This window comes from Nerophis lumbriciformis, linkage group LG02 (genome assembly GCF_033978685.3).
Source record: "Nerophis lumbriciformis linkage group LG02, RoL_Nlum_v2.1, whole genome shotgun sequence".
Taxonomy (NCBI): Eukaryota; Metazoa; Chordata; class Actinopteri; order Syngnathiformes; family Syngnathidae; genus Nerophis; species Nerophis lumbriciformis.
Window position 1 is genome coordinate 54,509,965 of NC_084549.2, and position 20,931 is coordinate 54,530,895.

The 20,931-nt window shown below is 39.2% G+C and overlaps 1 protein-coding gene across 1 annotated transcript in view; it reads right to left on the bottom strand.

The window, feature by feature from the left end:
* Positions 1–264: 264 nt before the first annotated feature.
* The window catches only part of LOC133619820 (cytosolic phospholipase A2 beta-like), an 81,366-nt gene continuing 60,699 nt past the window's right edge, over positions 265–20,931 (bottom strand). The window contains exons 17-24 of the mRNA XM_061981120.1: positions 19,931–20,153; positions 19,725–19,839; positions 16,216–16,353; positions 16,023–16,130; positions 9,885–10,064; positions 9,527–9,699; positions 6,338–6,524; positions 265–642 (exon numbers count right to left, since the gene is read on the bottom strand). Coding sequence (XP_061837104.1) covers positions 425–642; positions 6,338–6,524; positions 9,527–9,699; positions 9,885–10,064; positions 16,023–16,130; positions 16,216–16,353; positions 19,725–19,839; positions 19,931–20,153 — 1,342 coding nt within the window. The 3' untranslated portion in view covers positions 265–424. The remainder of the gene's footprint in view (positions 643–6,337; positions 6,525–9,526; positions 9,700–9,884; positions 10,065–16,022; positions 16,131–16,215; positions 16,354–19,724; positions 19,840–19,930; positions 20,154–20,931) is intronic.

The following is a 20,931-nucleotide window of genomic DNA, read 5'->3' on the forward strand; positions in this document are numbered from 1 at the left end:
TATCATTGTTTTCAAAATGGTTACAAAAAAGTGGGACCCCAAAAATGTACTGTGGGACCCCATCTTTATGACTGATGGAGTATTGGTGCGTGCAAAACAGCCTGTGGGCCGGTTCTAATACTAGTCAAATAACATCCCGGGGGCCATAGATAATTCATTCGCGGGCCTTGACTTTGACACCCCTGTCCTAAGAGAAGTATTCTCTTAAAGAGACAGTACATGTGCTCATGTCTTAACAGAAGTATTCTCTTAAAGAGACAGTACATGTGCTCATGTCTTAAGAGATGCAACATAAAATAAAATGAAGCAACATCTTTAGATAATCTTCTGCTGATGATTATGCATGTACCTAAACTACCTAACTCCATACTCATCTACTACATTGCTTTTATATTTCAAAACATGTAAATTGTAATTAGCATTCTTATTGCTCTACCTGTGATGCCATCTTAGCCTTCAAGACCTTGTCCAAAGTTTCCAGAATGCTTGTCTTGTTGTTGCTGACATTGTAGGCTGCCAGCTTCAACAAGAAGTCAAAGTCCTCCTCTGAGTAGACGATATTTTTGGTGCCGAACGGCGAGTTGGGGGTGCTGATGTCTACTTGTCCGGCTTTTATTTCCTCCTCTGTCTCACGCCTCACACCTGTCAAGGCACAATGGAAACAATCATACAGAAATGATCAAACAATCCAATTGTATCTGTCAATCACACAACTAAAACATTTTTAGTTATACAACATTATACAATTGTAATGCTTCTGGAATTTCAACCTGTCCAGTTTGAAAGTATAGTCAAACTTCTGAGAAAAGTAGTTTTATAATCTGGCTAAATTTGGGCCCTAAGCTAAGTTTTATTTTGAAACCCCACAGTATACTTTTTTTTTACACATGTTTATTTATATGAGATTATTTTTAATACCTTTTATATTCAAACTTGAATTTAATTTGATGACATGACATAAGTACTAAAACCAATAAATTGTTCAATAAATACTTTCTTAGTGCAAAATAAATATTTTGACATAATTAACCCTGTGGGGACATTTTGATTATCTTCACACCCAACAGGACTTAAAATCTTTAGGTTTTTGAAAGGACTTAAAAACATTTGTAATTCTTTTTTAACTACGTTTTTGCACTTATTTATCAATAAATGTCAGTTCTAAACAAAAAATATCAATCATGTAATGTTTCTTTTTTTAACCATTAACCCTTTGAAGGCCTTTTGATCAAATAATGCCATAGAATGAATTCACGGGAAATAAATTGTTCAATAATTAATATTTGTTAATGCAAAATAACAAATTCAACCTAATTTATCGGTCACTCTTGGAAAAGACATTTTAATCTTAATGGCATTTTTTTTCCTGGTTAAATAAAATATATTGATCGATTGATTGATTGATTGATTGATTGATATTGTCTTTGGATTTTTTTGGCATAAATTTCCCAATAAAGTCCAGAGGTAAACGAGAAAACGAAACATGTAATGTTTATTTTATTTTATTTTATTTGGACCCTTTTCAAGGCATGTTGATCAGGTAATGTCGCAGGTTTAAAAAAAGTAAAATAACAATGAGTTGTTTAATAATTGTGCAACATGTACTAATGTATATTTACTGTACCTATTTATATAATCTGGCCACGTTTTTTTAAATAATTCACCACAAATTGTAAAAAAAAAAAAAAAGGGTTCAATTCATTTTGTTTTAAATTCCTACATATTGTAAAAGTTATTACAAAATGCGGGGCCCACATATTTTTGGAAAATAAATTTAACAATTTAGTGTCACGGCGCGGGCTCGAACCCGCTTTTCTCCGGCAGCTGGGTCTGCCAGCACCTCAAGGCTGTGGACAATCATCGATCAGCAATCTGCATACCTGGGACTGATGAGGGAGAGCTGTATAAAAACCAGTGGACCCAAGGATCCTGACCGGAACTTAACCATTTGTTACCCTAGTAAGCACCCCTTGTCTGGCTTCTATCCTGCGTACTCGCTCTCCCCCTGTGACTTCCTTGTTTCCGTGTCCGATGCTTCCGCAGTGCTTTCCCGAGTTCTCCTGTGATCCCCTCTTATTCCCCTCTGGATTCTGGACTGCCTCCCTTCATCCTCGACCTCCACTTGGACACGGACCCCTTGACGCCTCTCTCAGCCCCACGGACCTCCCGGTGGTCTCAAGGACCTTCTTCTGCTTAGCCCCTTTGGACTTGTTTCCTTCCTCATCCAACAAATAGGTAATACTTAACAGCTAATCATTCATACACATAGTCTCCCATCATACACCCCTTTTGGATTAGTCACACTCCATTCTCTTGTTTAGTATATATATATATATATATATATATATATATATATATTTAGTATTGTGTATTATTATAAATATTGTACATATATATAACATCACCCCCTTGTGGAACTGTGCCGTCACTACTCCCCCTGTGTACATAACATTTGGTGCAGGATGTAAATAAACCATCAAATTTGATGCCTCAATTAGAAAAACTATAAGAGGAACACACATTTGAAATTAATCAATTCAAAGAATCTAGCAAAATGTTTCATTGGTCAAATATAAATCAAATGTAACTTCATTGATTATTTAGCTTGCAATCACAATCTCCATTATAATCAATTAACTTACATTTACTTTAAGGTTGACTAACACCCTAATAGATTCTGAATATTAATTCTAATGAAAATGAAATGTTTCATGTTCTTCTGATGTTTTTCTATTCAATATTTTCTATTCGATGATTCATTACATAATGCTCCAAATTTTGCGTAATCTTCAAAAAAAAAAAGTGTAGCACCCCATTTTGTAATGTCGCAAGTTATTACTAAATATGTCAAAGTTTACAACAAAATGCCTTAAGAATTGTATTACAAAATGTGGTGTTATTACACATGAAGTGAAAATATATCACATGGGCAGTAACAAGCTACATGTAGCTAAGCTACGTAGCTTAACTACCTTTTCCAGTAGCTTGGCGGTATTTTACCTTCTTTTTTAACAAGTATTTTTTCCTGTTGCTTAGCTACTTTTAGACCCATGTAGCGAGGTAGCTAACATCAAAACTACAAGCTACAAAGAGAGAAAATAGACTGCGATTCCAGGGCCCTCACCCCAAAAAACTGAGAAAATACAATGACCTGGATGAATGAAAACATCCATACATACGGACAAAATCCATGATGATTGGTTGGTGTTAGTATGATGAGTCACAATTGGCTAAGATTAGGGCGAAATATTACGAACTGGCCAATCAGAGGCAAGATCATCGAAACTAGGAAGCAAATTCATAACAGACACACACTCATGTCACAAGACGAGGGAGTCGGAGACAGAGAGACGCTTCAAGCTGACCACTCAAAAAAAAAAAGAAATTCTCCTCCGCAGATTAGATGTTTCCTTTAGTGATGAAGATGGCGTGCAGGAAACCCACAATAATGTGTGACCTTGGCCATTTGAATACAAATGTATGCGTTTCGATGCCAAAAATGTTAGTTTTTAGTTGTTTACTCTGTTAAACCAAAATCATAACTGTTCTTTTCATCTAAGACGTGGAACACAAATTTAGGAACACACAGCTGAGTTAAGTTCATGAAAAGTTTTACTGCACATAAACATTACCAACTGTTCCCAAACAACACACACATCATTGTGTTTGTCAAGCTGTTTTTTACTGTAGGTAGCGAAAATTAATAACATTACAGGGGTGTGCCAAAGAAAAGGCAAACTAAATAAATACATACAGTAGGGTGCGGGGACCCCAGCTAAATGACAGATAGTTAATAGCAATGGACCCATATTGGGTTCATTTGTACACTCTCAGTTACATTAACATTGATAGTATACATGTGGGCTCATAGATATCAATGCCGTTAAATTTAGCAGGCTACTTTTGCCGTGTAGCTTGCTCCAATTTTCCGGGGATAGCTTGACATTTGGTTCCATTTCACCAATTAAACGGAGCCTTGCAGTCACATGACTCTGTTTGACCAATCCAACATAAGCACAAGTAACGCTTGGGACTTTTTACGCCCAAAAATCACAAAGCTGAAATATGTCTGTATTTTTTAAGGATATGATAAAATAAAAACCTACTTGTTTAATAAGTGTCAAAATGTTCCCAAAGAAGATACTTTAATAACGTGACATGACGCCAGCACATCCAGGCTGTTTGAACTGGTGAACAGAAACCTCATAAAACAATTGAGTAAAATAGCCATATTTTTATATGTTGATGTTCATAATAACCACAGTTGTCATTTAAACATAATAAAAACATTAGCAACATCACCAAATAGCAGTTGAAAGTACTTATCTGTTTGATCCGGAGCTTAAAAGTTACTACCGCTAGCTTATTAGCATGTAGCATTCTCTTGTTCTACCACATATCTAAACAAACTAAAATGATCATAATCGCCCCTTAGTGTACGAGAGGTACACTGCATATGGCCAACAATCACATAAGAGATAAGAGCATGGAAACTAGAACTTCACATGTAGCTGTGACAGTAAAAGAAAGGGAAAGATTTGACAAATCAGACTAATTAAGTGCATAGAAACGTACTGACTGCAAAAAGTGAAATTACGTCAGATATTGCAGCACAATTCTTAAATGATTACATTCAAACTAGTAAAAATAATTATCTCATGTGCTGTCATCTGTGTCAGTAGAAATGTTCACATTGCAGCCTGTAGGAATTCTACTTCCAACTTGAGAATTCATGCCGCAGAAAATTGTTAATTTTTGTGTTTTACACACACACACCAACTACAGTTGTAGTCGGAGAACCATTGAAAAAATAAATAGTTACTAAATACATCAGAAGTTATTCACAAGTTACTCAATATTTGAGTAGCTTTTTCACAGAATACTTACTTTTACTCAAGTAACTATTTGGAAGACTACTTTTTACTTTTACATGAGTCACATTATTCTAAAGTTACGGTACTCTTACTTGAGTACAATTTGTGGGTACTCTACACACCTGTGGAATCAGGAGAGAGGTCAGAACGCCATTAGAAGTAAATGGGCTGTACGAGGACTACAACCCAGAGCGGGACTACAGTAGTAGTAGTGGCTCTCGCGTGACAAGGAAGAGGGGGTGTTAATCATTTTGCAACGCAGTCGGCTGGAAATTATGGGAAGCGCCAGTCTTCATAGCAATTGACGCTGTGGTCAAAGTTGGAGTTTTCACAAAACACATTTTAAGATATTCAACACTCTACTGCTATTAGTTGGCTAAAGTGGATAGTGCACCCCCCCAATTTGTCACGGTTCATGTGTCAGGTAAATCATGACGAATGGGGCCATATGAATCTCTTTCCTACTGTACTATCTGCGCCGTTGAGCTGGGAGGAACAAAGGGAGCCTATAAATTGATCTCCAGCAAAACATTTATGTGCATTTTTATGTCCAAAGTGTCAGAAACCGATTCTGCGAGGTTGGCATGAAATCTGCAAGTGTTGGCATTTACCACAAGTGCCACATTTTCCTTACAAATGATTGAAGGTTTTGAGTGTACGGAGTCTGAAAATGCTCTGAAGAACCTTCTGATGCCTGCAGCATCTTCCAAAATGACCCGTTTGAGATTGAGTCAGTGACGGTGCAGGGAGGCTAATGTTTGGAGGGTACACGCTAACCAGACCTGCCCTGACTACAAAACATGTTTTACACTCTGGTCGCTCCATCAGCTTGATTGATAATCAATTGATTACATATAATGTTGTGTATAGTTATTTTTGTCCTGGGCATGATGTTAAAGTGCATCCGACAGTGGCGGCTCCTCTATGGGGTCTTGGGGCACTAGGAGGTTAACCCTTTTACTACCGTTACCCCAGGTGGTCCTTGGCAAAGGCCTAGTACCTGACTGCCCCCTAGCCAGGGATATGGTGAAGACCTCAACGGCGGCGCAGGCGGAAGACGGTAGATGCAAGAACTACCACAACGGCTGCGATGGCAGAAGAAGACACCCCCACATCCATGTGGGCCCAGTTATGGGGAAATAATAACCCAAGACCTCAACGGTGGAACAGGCGGAGGATGATTGCTAACCCTATGGAGCGTCACAACGGCTGGTATGGCGGATGAAGGCTGCAGCAGAAAAGGGTCCCCAGTCGTCTTGGACTCCATGCCACTGGACCCTGACCCTGACCCGGATCTGTCAAGGATCGTGTGGTGACTGTCTGTGCACCAGTCTCCCCACGTTAAACAAAGTCACGCACAGGCATCCTCCATAAAGGGATACCCCCCTACCAGGAGGATCGTCATACTCGCTTCGAGTGACCGCCGATGATAATAGTTAATGACGTCGTTTCCATGCACTCACCTGGCTGTTTGAAATCCTTGAATGAAATATTGACGAGTGGGAAGAGAATCACTATCGGTGCCTTTAGGTTCTTTTCATCCTCAAAGATGTAGACTTCTCTCGGAGGTTCTGCTTCCAGACTTGCAAAATCAATATGAGGGAAGGCGATGTCATGGTCCTCACAGTAAGCAGCTGTCTTTTTTACTTCCTGTTTACATGAAAGTCACGTTAATAACCATCCAACATCAATGTTATTTTTTTTACATTATTTGTTATTAGTGTGTAACGGTACATGTATTTGTAATCTGATTATTCACGTATGGAACCTTCGGCATAACAATTTTCCACATGAGTGACAGGAAATGTTTGTGGCGTCACGCGTCTACTGGGTAAACAAATACAGTCCAGTCTTTGTGAGTCAGTGGAGTCATGGCTCGTGATACTGCCAAGGACAGATCAGAGCTAGAAATTCCTCTTCTGTAAACAGGATGAGGGCAGTGTGTCACCATTATTCAGTAGAGAAGGAAAACGAGACTAAAATCTGGAACTATTAATACTGAACTTCAAACAATAATACATTTTACTCCAAATAAAATAATCATTCATACTCTTCTAACTCTTACTTTACTTAAAAGGAACCTTGCAAACCAAGGGTACCAAAGTACAGCTTTGGGGCCATTTTCTTCCCACAGTTTGTTCTTGTATTAACCCTCAGCTTGTTCTAAAAATTGAATTAATTAATCACTCATGATAGATATTATTACACTATTTTGCTTTGTCAGCTAAATTACAGAGTGTAGATATTTGGACCTTCTGGGCCTTGATTGGTTCTTGCATTATTAATGTACAAAATTTTGGTAACATTCTTCAGTTTTTATACTTACAGTACAGTCTACCCTCCATTATGTTGGGAGTTGATGTGGCAGAAGCCTTAGAAGGTGCAGAACGTTTGGACGACATCGTAGGACTTCAAATAAATACAAAAGTTACCAGAAAAACATCAAAAGCAGAGCTTGGTAAACAGAGCTGAAGATAAGCGGAGTAACGGTGTGGCTGAGCCAATCAGCTGCGAGTACAGAGAACACAGTGCTCTGTAATTGGTCCGCCATCAGCCAATGGTGTCCCGTGTATGATGTCACTAGGTAAAGGCTTCATTGCACCATTGACCACAACATCCTCCGTCACCGTCTCCAGCACTTCATTGGCCTTTCTGACACTGCCCTTTACTGATTCCGTTCCTGCCTCACTGACAGGACTGAGTATGTAGTCCTGGGGGATGCTAAATCTTGTCCTCACACCGTCATCTGTGGGTTCCCCCTTGGCTCTGTACTTAGGCCAACCCTCTTCACCATCTACACGCTTCCCCTTGGGTGTGTCGTCAGCAGGCATGGAATTAATTTCCACTGCTATGCTGACAACACACAACTCCACCTCTGGTTCCCCCACTGCCCCCGATGCTCGTCTCAGCTCCTGCCTGGAGGAGATAAAAGCATGGATGAGCCAAAACTTCCTGCAGCTGAATGGCTCAAAAACCAAAGCCATCCAAATTGGAACCCCGCAACAACTCTGCTCCTCCCCTATTATGTCAGTTTCACTCTCAGGCCACAACATTTCCATCTGTTACCAGCCTTAGGGTCAAGTTTTACCCCCCAATTCTCTTTCAACAATCATGTCTCCACATCCGCAAAACCTCCTCCTTTCACCTCCGTAACATCAACAAACCCCGTCTTTTCTGCATCCTCCGCACCCTTCACTGGCTCCCCATCAGAGCCCGCATCGAATACAGGGTCCTCCTGCACACCCACCACTGTCTGCACCGTGATGACCCCACTTACCTCCTGCTAGACACCGACACCTATTTAATAAAACCACCTTAACATTTGACAACCAAACAATTACACAAGGCGACTCGGTAAAGAATCTGGGTATTATCTTCGACCCAACTCTCTCATCTGAGTCACACAGTAAGAGTGTTACTAAAACAGCCTTCTTTCATCTACGTAATATCGCTGAAATTTGTTCCATTTTGTCCACCAGGGACGCTGAGATCCTTATTCATGCATTCGTTACGTCTCGTCTCGATTACTGTAACGTATTATTTTCAGGCCTCCCTATGTCTAGCATTAAAAGATTACAGCTGGTACAAAATGCGGCTGCTAGACTTTTGACAAGAACAAGAAAGTTTGATCATATTACACCTATACTGGCTCACCTGCACTGGCTTCCTGTGCACTTAAGATGCGACTTTAAGGTTTTACTACTACGTATGAAATACTTAACGGTCTAGCGCCATCCTATCTTGCTGATTGTATTGTACCATATGTCCCGGCAAGAAATCTGTGTTCAAAGAACTCCGGCTTATTAGTGATTCCCAGAGCCCAAGAACAGTCTGCGGGCTATAGAACATTTTCTATACGGGCTCCAGTACTCTGGAATGCACTCCCAATAACAGTTAGAGATGCTACCTCCAAGGTTTCTCATTATATCCCATTGGGTTGAGTTTTTTCTTGCCCTGATGTGGGATCTGAGCCAAGGATGTTGTTGTGGCTTGTGCAGCCCTTTGAGACACTTGTGTTTAAGGGCCAAATAAACTTTAATTGATTGATGATTGATGACCTCACTGACCTCCTCACACACCTCAACGAGAACCCGGTCAGGCCAACAGCACCGTCTGCTCGCGCCCAGGACACGACTCAAGTCTATGGGGGGCAAGGCTTTTGAAGCTGCCGCTCCCCATTTGTGGAATGCCCTTCCTGACCACCTCAGGACTTAAGACTCACCTTTTTAGAAAAGCTTGCAGCTAATTTTATTTTGTAAATCGTGTAATTTTTTTGTCCAATTTTTGTCTTTTGTTTTCATGTATTTTAAATCTTTCAGATTTGATGTCAAATGAAAAATGCATTATAAATAAGTTATTATTATTATTGCTGCTAACGATAAATGACTAGTGATATGAAATAAATGTTGGAAGACATGTTTTCTAAAATAGCTATTTACAGTTTTAAAAATCAGACCATTCAGCAGGAAGCGATCAAAGTGGCGAGGGAACACCATATTGTTGTTTGTTTCCATACTGTACCCAAAATAAACCGACCGGCGATCTTAAAACAGATTTACGAAACAGTGATTATGATGTATCATTACACTCCGATCTGTGTCTCAAGTGTGCTGGTATGACAATAAAGTTCCTTGAATAATTGTTACATTTACCTGGAACATGTTCCCCGGGATCCAAGAATACTCAAGACATATGACGACGTCTACTTCTCTCTCTGGGCGCAGGATGGGGGCAAAGCCAACATTGATGCAAAGACCACTATCAATAAGATGTAATTTGGAGTCATGAGGGGTCAGTGTGTTTGGAAATGCATCAGGGTGTGTTTCTGCGAAGACATGGAACAACCCAACATAATAAGCACACAAATAATGTAGTGTAATGTAAAACTAATGATCATAACCAAATATAATAAGCACTGAAGTAATGTAGGCCTATTGTAAAACTAATGATCATAGTAAACTAATGTGACATTTTTGCACATGTTATTTGTAGGAACAGATCTAAATATACCTTTCCAAGCTTTAAAGTTGGCATGTTTATTGTAATTTGAGTGCAGGAAGAAACCATGCAAGAAGTTGTAAACTGTCGAGACAATTGGGCGGTTCCTCAAGAAATCACTGATGATTCTGGAGACGTGTGTGGATGGCTCGACGTGGCGTGTATCAAGAGTCGAAGCCTCACTGTCAGTTTCTGTCAAAGGGAAATATAAAAGCAAGGTCAACAATTAACTGGAACTTGGAATAATACTTATCAAGTTTGTTACGGTAGTCAATTAGGTAGCCACAGAAAATTACTTTAACCAGGGGAATCAAACAATTTTTGGTTGTCAAGTGGGCCAAACCAACGCATTTATGATAATCACATACAAATAACAACAAGTCCATGTTTTCCCCCTCAGTTTACATGCAAAAAAAGTACATCACTTAACTTGTACGTGTCCCAACTGTGCTGAACTGGGCTTTTATTTGCTTTGGTTTGCTGTCATTGTTTTTACATTGTATTTGCAGTCCAGATGTGACGGTTCAAACACCTACCGACACACACTCTGCTGTGCGTGCCGCTGAGCGCGCTTCTGAGCCGCGGCCCCGCGCAGCTGCACTCACTCGGCAATCGACACACCTGACACTGATGAAGACTTCACTGCCTTCATAAGCCAGCGCGTCCTGCGTTCCAGTGCCAGAACGTAGCTACCTGTACCAGTACAGTAAGCCCTACACGTCTCTAGCTCTCTTGCCTATGTGCTTCCTCGCTCTCCGTGTTTCCCCTCCTCTGTGCTCATTGTGTCTTGTACTGTGTCGTCATCCCGCAGCTCCTCTTCGTTCCCTGGTTTCGAGCTGTGTGTCTCGTCTCCCCAGATTCCCTCTGGACTTCTTGCTGCCTCCCTGGATCTCGACCTTTCGCTGTCATGATCCGTGGTCCGGATCATGTTTTGTTTAGTTATGTTTGGTTAGTTTTGGACTCCTTTTGTTATTGCTTGTGCACCTGTGAGTTTGTTTCGTCACCATGGTTACTTATTATTTTCACCTGCCGCTTGTGTTCCCGACGCGCACCTGTTTTCCATCACTGACACGATTTAAGCCTGCCTTTCTGTTCACTCGTCCTGTGCTTCTTGTTTGCGGTAAGCTACAATCACGTTGGTTTGTTTTCATGTTCCTGAGTCCTGTGCTAAGTTTAGCCTTAGCTTCCCGTGCGTTCGGCATGCTTTTCTTTTGCTTGTTTTCTGTTTGCCTATGATTTATGTAATTAAATCATCTCTTACCTTCAAGTTGTACACTGAAGGAACGATCCCGCATGAATATGCGACCCCCACGTGACATTCGCCTGCCCACGGACTACGACGCCTCGCTCCAGCCCTGGACCTCTTGCTTGTCCACGGACCTCTGAGCCTGCCTTGCCCTCTCTGGACCTCCGCATCTTTCACAACACGCACCTTCAACAGCTCCGGGTAACACCCACCAAGTAATCGCTTCACATAGTCACACACCACGTATTTGGGTTAATTACACACGTCACTCTCTTGTGTTAATAAACACGCAGCAAGCTAAACGACGTCCCTGTCTCAGTGCCGTCTCCTTCCTCACTGTACCGTTACACCAGATTTAGAATGTAGTCTTTTTTTTCTATTCATTTTACCTAATTTATGTATATCCTATTGTATTTAAATTCTAATGTACATACTAATGTTTTTGTGGTACTCATTGGGTTAAACCTGGGACCTCCGGACATGTGTCGCATGTGTGCTGCAATGATAATAAAGTTCCTTGAATCCTTGAAAGTACATTAGAAAATGAAATGAAATATTATTTTACAAAACATATCATGACCAACTTCAGATATTTTAAGACATGTGTTTGCACATTTAAAATGAAAACTTTCATGATTCCCAGAGCCCAAAAAAAGTCTGCGGGCTATAGAGCATTTGCTATTCGGGCTCCAGTACAATGGAATGATCTCCCGGTAACAGTTAGAGATGCTACCTCAGTAGAAGCATTTAAGTCCCATCTTAAAACTCATTTGTATACTCTAGCCTTTAAATAGACCCCCCTTTTGAGACCAGTTGATCTGCCGTTTCTTTTCTTTTCTCCTCTGCCCCCCTCTCGCTTGTGGAGGGGGAGTTACACAGGTCCGGTGGTCATGGATGAAGTGCTGGCTGTCCAGAGTCGGGACCCGGGGTGGACCGCTCGCCTGTGCATCGGTTGGGGACATCTCTGCGCTGCTGACCCGTCTCCGCTCGGGATGGTTTCCTGCTGGCCCCACTATGGACTGGACTCTCACTGTTGTGTTGGATCCACTGTGGACTGGACTTTCGCTGATGTGTTGGATTCACTGTGGACTGGACTTTCACAATATTATGTCAGACCCACTCAACATCCATTGCTTTCGGTCTCCCCTAGAGGGTTGTCGGGGTTACCTACATACTATGCGGTCCTCTCCAAGGTTTCTCATAGTCATTCACATCGAGGGTGAGTTTTCCTTGCCCTTATGTGGGCTCTGTACCGAGGATGTCGTTGTGGCTTGTGCAGCCCTTTGAGACACTTGTGATTTAGGGCTGTATAAATAAACATTGATTGATTGATTGATTGATTCAAGCCTCCTCCTCAAGAACGTGACGTCAATGTTTCGTTTACATTTGTCCAGTGAGCAGCGTCTGGTCAGATCGGCAAACGCTTTATGGGACACGCGCGTTCTGCAGCCTTCATCATGCATGTTTGAACAAAGTCACCGTTGGAATACGACTTTGATGTTGATGCTATTTTGTTAGCAATTCGGTATCTGGCTTTTTCTGCTGCTTCCCTTACCTCTCTACACCACGTGCAGTTTCCTCAGAACCGCCAACCAATCATTTATCTTTTCTCTGCTCTGTTGTCCTTGTTGTATTTTTCACCATGATGAATATTATAGTGCCGCCATATTCTTTAAGCACCTACACTTTTTGATTACAAACTGAGCACACAGTGGGTATGTTACCATCCCTGCATTGCATGGCGGTAAAAACCTGTCGCTGTGTCTGTGTGAGAGTACTAAGGACGCCCCCGAAAATGAGACTTCATTACTAGTTGTATGTATTTTATATGTAGGACAAAGCCCTGTAATGTTTTTTAAACTTTCCCCTTCAGTTTGATATGGAGTAAAATGTATAAGCAGAAACAGATCAGGTTTACATAATTTTGTGACCAGATGAATCGAGACAATGCTTATGAAGTTTATTTTCAACTGTATCTGGGCAAAAATAGCGGTGATGCTATGTGTATATTTACAAAAGACAAATTATGATTTTTTTTGGAGAGGGTGGAGTGTGGTTTAATTTGCAATCTGGGAACGCCTCCACAAACCAACACCTTGCAGAAACTCACAAAATATTGTTATAAACGTGACTGTGGAGACAGATTTTACCAGAAAGTATATCCAATACATATTATCTAGACCACAAGGAAGTGTTTCAAATGTAGATTTAAGAGCATAGTTCCCCTTTAAAGGTGCGCTTTGATGACGTCTGTGTTGAGTGACGTGTTCCACGCTAGGTTTTCCGCTATCCGGGTGGAACGACCCATTTTACATTTTTGATCGTGTGGTGTGTGTTGTATGTATTTAGAAGTTCTTAATTTGGCTCAAGCAACCTTATTATTGAAATTCCACGGCTATATTTCTTTTGTATTCACATTTACTACAGTGTCAGTTCACCATTTTAAAAACCATTTTTATTTTGCTATTTGTTAGCGACTATAAATGAAATACTTTTTTCGTCAGTTTCTCTGTTTCTTCAATCCACCTGGGTACAAATCATGACACAGATACTCTCATTAAACTTAACTGAAATATTATTAGCTATATATTTTTTTAATCATGGTAAATGCTATCAGATTTCTATTACCTGTCCTGAAGTAAGCAACCAGGTCAGGTCATCCATCCATTTGGTAGGGGGCGGAAGGCAGGGCACACCCCGAACAAGTCGCCAATTCATCACAATGGCCAGTTTCAATTGCTTTTACCGCGACCCCCTCTGAATTGAGTTACTATTGAGGATTTGACAATATTTATAAAAAAAATTCTGCACAAGCTGAGTTACATTCTTTCCATTCCCTGCTGGCAGAGACTCCTTTTTTCATTTTGTTCCTGTGACAAACTTCTCCATCTCTTCGCCCCTGTTAGCTCTGTACTCGTGCTCCTGTGTACTTACCACTACTACCACTGTGTAGTTACTGGGCATCTACTGAGTGGAATGCTGCCACCTAGCTACAGGCGTCTGTATTAATTCAACATGAATACGAGAGTGTAGACACAAATAATGAACATATTAACCTGCTGACACCTCACCACGACCCCCCCAGCGGTCTCGACCCACTATTTGATAAACACTGCACTCTGTGATATACAAACCCCGTTTCCATATGAGTTGGGAAATTGTGTTAGATGTAAATATAAACGGAATACAATGATTTGCAAATCATTTTCAACGCATATTCAGTTGAATATGCTACAAAGACAACATATTTGATGTTCAAACTGATAAACTTTTTTTTTTTTGCAAATAATCATTAAATTTAGAATTTGATGCCAGCAACACGTGACAAAGAAGTTGGGAAAGGGCATGTTCACCACTGTGTTACATGGCCTTTCCTTTTAACAACACTCAGTAAACGTTTGGGAACTGAGGAGAAACATTTTTTAAGCTTCTCAGGTAGAATTCTTTCCCATTCTTGCTTGATGTACAGCTTAAGTTGTTCAACAGTCCGGGGGTCTCCGTTGTGGTATTTTAGGCTTCATAATGCGCCACACATTTTCAATGGAAGACAGGTCTGGACTACAGGCAGGCCAGTCTAGTACCCGCACTCTTTTACAATGAAGCCACGTTGATGTAACACGTGGCTTGGCATTGTCTTGCTGAAATAAGCAGGGTCGTCCATGATCACGTTGCTTGGATGGCAACATATGTTGCTCCAAAACCTGTATGTACCTTTCAGCATTAATGGCGCCTTCACAGATGTGTAAGTTACCCATGTCTTGGGCACTAATACACCCCCATACCATCACAGATGCTGGCTTTTCAACTTTGCGCCTATAACAATCCAGATGGTTCTTTTCCTCTTTGGTCCGGAGGACACGACGTCCAGTTTCCAAAAACAATTTGAAATGTGGACTCGTCAGACCACAGAACACTTTTCCACTTTGTATCACTCCATCTTAGATGAGCTCAGGCCCAGCGAAGCCGACGACGTTTCTGGGTGTTGTTGATAAACGGTTTTCGCCTTAACTTGCACTTACAGATGTAGTGACCAACTGTAGTTACTGACAGTGGGTTTCTGAAGTGTTCCTAAGCCCATGTGGTGATATCCTTTACACACTGATGTCGCTTGTTGATGCAGTACAGCCTGAGGGATCGAAGGTCACGGGCTTAGCTGCTCATGCATTTGTTGACAAAGTGGTGACCCTCGCCCCATCCTTGTTTGTGAATGACTGAGCATTTCATGGAATCTACTTTTATACCCAATCATGGCACCCACCTGTTCCCAATTTGCCTGTTCACCTGTGGGATGTTCCAAATAAGTGTTTGATGAGCATTCCTCAACTTTATCAGTATTTATTGCCACCTTTCCCAACTTCTTTTCACATGTTGCTGGCATCAAATTCTAAAGTTAATGATTATTTGCACAAAAAAAAATGTTTATCAGTTTGAACATCAAATATGTTGTCTTTGTAGCATATTCAACTGAATATGGGTTGAAAATGATTTGCAAATCATTGTATTCCGTTTATATTTACATCTAACACAATTTCCCAACTCATATGGAAACGGGGTTTGTAATATGCACATCATCTTTTGCTTTGTGTTTCACCGCAAAATTGTACATAAAGTAATGTACTGGGGGTCCTATGGAAAACTTTGGCAAGCTAAACATCATTGTGGGGTTTTTTCAGCTCTTGTGTGTCTGGCAAACCTATCATATCATGTATTTCAATCTTCACGTGCAATCACATACATTATGTCCATGAATTGCACAGACCATGCAAACTAACGAACAGATGCTCGATAGGGTGTAATCCGCAAAAAATTGGCGGGGAAATGTTTTTATTTGACATGATAAAGGATTTTTGTGTAACGTAAAAAAGAGTTAGAAAGAAGCGTAGTAAAACATAAGGTATATTTACCTAAGTCGGTGACATCTGGTCCAAACCAGGCATCCCAGTTGAGTTCATAGTCAGTGCTGTGCATCAATAGTTCAGTCATGTTGACAGAAAAGAAGCTGCTCCATATTCCTAATCCAAATAGAATTGAAGTATTGTGACTTTGACTTACCCTGTTGTGGTGCAATAACATTACAGTCAAAAGCAATATTCTTACCGATCAGATAAGAGATATAGACTTCTGGGAGTTTTTTGATGAGATGTCCAAGGAAGAACTGACTGCCGAAGTCTTCAGCTTTCACAAACGCCCCGTACTTTTGAATGCCAACCTCGTAGGGCGTGAACTCACACCACTCTGTTCATGTTTTAATGAAGAGTAGAACATGTTAAGTTGTTAACATCAAATATGCATAAATAATAACTTTCAACTTGATGAAAATGCAGACGGTCCTCAATCTGCAAATTCTGTTCATTCGATGGCCATTGGAGTCAAGTTTTAGTTAAATTCATACGTGAGTCAGTCAAGTACATACAACTAGAGTTTAAAAAAAAAGATTAAATACAAGAATGAAATGAAACAGGAATATATAAAAAAGAGCAATTCCTTACTTTTTTTTTGTCTTGCACATAAAAAGAGCTTTGCCAGTAGGGATGGGCACCTTTCACATTTGAACATATAGAGTACAAATTTCCGTCACTTTTTCGTGTTCTTAATGGGTTACAATGCGATTCAAAAACAATGTATTTATAAAACAGAACGATTCGATTTTGATTTAGTGTATGAATGATTCGATACGATTTACTGTATAAACGATTCAATATGGTGTACAAACGATTTGATTCTTTGGTTAACATTTGTTGATGGACACATTCTTTTTTACACCACAACAGAACATAAGCATTCAATCCTGTGCGTACACTCCTCCTCATGTTAGAGGATAAATAGATAGGACCTTGGCACCAATAGCTCAGGCAAGCCTGAACTGATGAAAAACGACTCGAATGAGAGGACAAACGTCTTCTAAGACAACTAATCAGTTGAATGCCACGAGAATAACAATAACCTGATAAATGAGTATATATATATATATATATATATATATATATATATATATATATATATATATATATATATATATATATATATATAGCGACTTTGGGTACTTAGAAAAGCGCTATATAAATCCCAGTTATTATTATTATTATTATATATATATATATTTGTATATATATATATATGTATTTATACATATATATATACATACATATATACTGTATATATATATATATATACATACACATGGCGTGCATGGATACAAGTTATTTTAATATGTAAAGTGTAGTTGTCATTTATTTAAGGTTATCCGTTGATACTTTCACAAATCAATTTAAAACAATTTTTGGAAAAGGTCACACGACACAAATCGAAATATAGTACTGTTTGATTTTACATGATTGGTAGTACTGAATACATTTCATATGAAAAGTACCAAATTTGGTACCCATTCCTTATTATAAGGAAGAGTAAGACAGACTTATAACTAGAGATGATGTTTGATAAGAAATTATCGAGTTCGAGCCCATTATCGAATCCTCTTATCGAACCTATTCCTTATCGATTCTCTTATCGAATCCAGATAGGTTGTTGTATATGGAAAAAAACACAATATTTGGTTTAACAAAAGCTCACTTTTATTTTATAAGAAAAAAAAATAAATAAATAAATATTGACTGTTACCCCCTTAAAAAAATAAAATAAAAAATATTGACTGTTGTTACCCAAAGTATATTAAGTGGGATTTTTCAGAAAGACAAATATATACAGTAACACAAAAACAACCTGTCTCTGTGATCACTATAGGTGTATAAATAATAATATAGTGTTAAATAAAATCAGTCCCTTGGGCACAAAACTGAAAATAATACAGCTCTCCAAAAAGTGCACTTCTGCTGCTATTGGAACATACTAACTACACACACTATGACACTAAGAACACCACAGTCATCAATCAACAATTCTTCCCCCTTTACATGAGAGCGAAGCCTGGCAATAATTGCATATTGCCTGTTCTGCCCTCACTATACGTGTTGAGGTTATACAGTTTGGCAGACAGCTCACAAACAATCCAAAGCAGATTAATCCATTTAGGCTCTTTATTGTTGTTGATCTTGCTTTGTCTTTTCCTATCTTTACTTTTGTCTTGCACTGTACTGTTTTTTTTTTTTTAAACTGAATTACACACAATGACAAATGTATAAGCTATGTAATTCAATTAACATACTGAAATGTAATACACAACATGTAAATATTAGCTTCACACAAATATACAGTACTATCATCAAACAAATACTTCTGAGTGTTGAAACTATTTCGATGGTGGAAATACACGACTGGCAGCCATTTTAAGTCCTCAAAACATCAATTGAAACAGTGCACAAAAATCGTTTTTCAATAAACATCTTAGTATCAAACTTAACCACTTTCCACCTTAATAGTGAGTTACATAAACAAGTTATACAGTTTACTTACAGACTTATCTTTTCCAAGGCTTGTAAGAGCTAATACAACTTGTCTACTTCTCAATTGTCTCAACCCGTAAGTGCCCAAACTAATGACGCGTAGTATTTTCATATCGCCACAAGGTGTCAGTAAGAGTCTACAATCAAATGGGCATAACATTGCAGGTCCCACAGGGCATTTCCTGTTAGTGGGAAGGGATTCGTTCCCAGGGATTCGAATAAAGAACCAACTGTTTTTCTTTACTATAGTGACCTCGATAACGGGAATCGGTTCTCAAAAAGGGATTCGAGTCCATGGAATCGGTTCTTTTCTTATCGAACAACCGGGAGAACCGATTTCGAACATCATCCCTACTTATACTGAAGAAGAATTGTCTGTAATAGATAGATAGATAGATAGATAGATAGATAGATAGATAGATAGATAGATAGATAGTACTTTATTGATTCCTTCAGGAGAGTTCCCTTAGGAAAATTAAAATTCCAGCAGCAGTGTACAGAATTGAGATTGAATTTAAAAAGTAAAAAATAAATAATGGGTGTATAAATGGAATTAAAATAGAAAATATTACAATGAGAATAAAAATAAAAAGCAACAATAAGAATAAAAATATAACAGTAAAAATAAGAATATAACAAGAGAAACTAGGCAGTAGTGACCATGTTATGAAAATGTATTGCACTGTTATTGCACTGTTTTTTGTTGCAGTTTATTTCAGTATTGTTATTGTTTTGCATCCCCTGTCTTCCTAGCATCCCCCCTACCCCCGAGAGAGGAGTTGTACAGTCTGAGATGAGACCGCTACAGTGCATAGTTATTAAAGTCCACGTAATGGAGCAGATTCTTTCACATGTTCTTTGTTTATGATGATAGTCCCGGCATTTGAGCAGCTTTGACCAAACATGCAAAAAATGTTGATATCTAAATTTTTTCCAACATTTAACCATATTTAATTTCACTTTACTTCTTTAGGACGAAATGTCCTCCTCTCGCTTGGGTGACATTGAAGGGAAAAATTGAATAATGAGAAGAAAGGTGACATGGTCCTTCCTCGGTCTAGCCGCTACATATTCTTCTAACTACCGTAGTTCACTTTTGATTTTTGGTCACTATGATTTATTCATGGGAGTGCGTACATAAGCTAACAAAGGTGGTAACACGTGCATGTGTAAGAAAGTGTCCAAATAAAAAGAATCCAAATTTACCATTTTCAGATTCACAGCCTATCTTGTCCTTTATGTTGACAGCAGTGTACACGGGCAAAGGGTTTTGTCCTTCATTTACTGCCTTCTGCTGCTCTGCGAGAGTACTGGTCATCTTCTGCAAATGTCAACCCATATTAAGAGGATCCTTTCCGAAACAAAAAGACAAAAAGACAAAAATACAGTAATTTTCCAGCTACATTACTTACCTTCCCGAAGACAATCTGTTCATATATGAGGCCCGGCATGTCAGTTTGTGACGCGTTATGGCCATTCTTAATTTTTTCTTCCATCTCTTGGCTGTAATATTGCATTTTCTCCGGCGTGAAGACACTCAGGAAATCTTTAGTAATCTCCTTCTTTATTTCAGCAATGGTACTGTCTATGCCGTCATGTGACCAGTTTGCATCTTGATACAATGCAGACATAGCCCTGTCCATGAAGATAATACAGTGTATATGAACAGCATTAAAATGCAAATACCGTATTTTTCAGACTATAAGTCGCAGTTTTTTTCATAGTTTGGCCGGGGGTGCGACTTATACTCAGGAGCGACTTATGTGTGAAATTATTAACACATTACCGTAAAATAATATTATCTAGCTCATTCACGTAAGAGTCTAGACATATAAGATTTCATGGGATTTAGCGATTAGGAGTGACAGATTGTTTGGTAAACGTATAGCATGTTCTATATGTTATAGTTATTTGAATGACTCTTACCATAATATGTTACGTTAACATACCAGGCACGCTCTCAGTTGGTTATTTATGCGTCATATAACTTACACTTATTCAGCCTGTTGTTCACTATTCTTTATTTATTTTAAATTGCCTTTCAAATGTCTATTCTTGGTGTTGGGTTTTATCAAATAAATTTCCCCCAAAAATGCGACTTATACTCCAGTGCGACTTATATATGTTTTTCCCTTCTTTATTATGCATTTTCGGCAGGTGCGACTTATACTCCGGTGCGACTTATACTCCGAAAAATACGGTACATAGAAATGGCAATAGTAGAGTCACCATTTGTTTGCCACATTGATCACAAACAACTGAATTTCAACTGGATCTCAAGTATTTTCTGCTTGCATTACACGGTGGTGTCACTAAATTTGACAATAAATGATCAATTATTTAGCATCTCAACAGCACAAACATGGATGCCAATTCCAACTCAATCAGGAAACTAATTTACAATCGTCCCGAG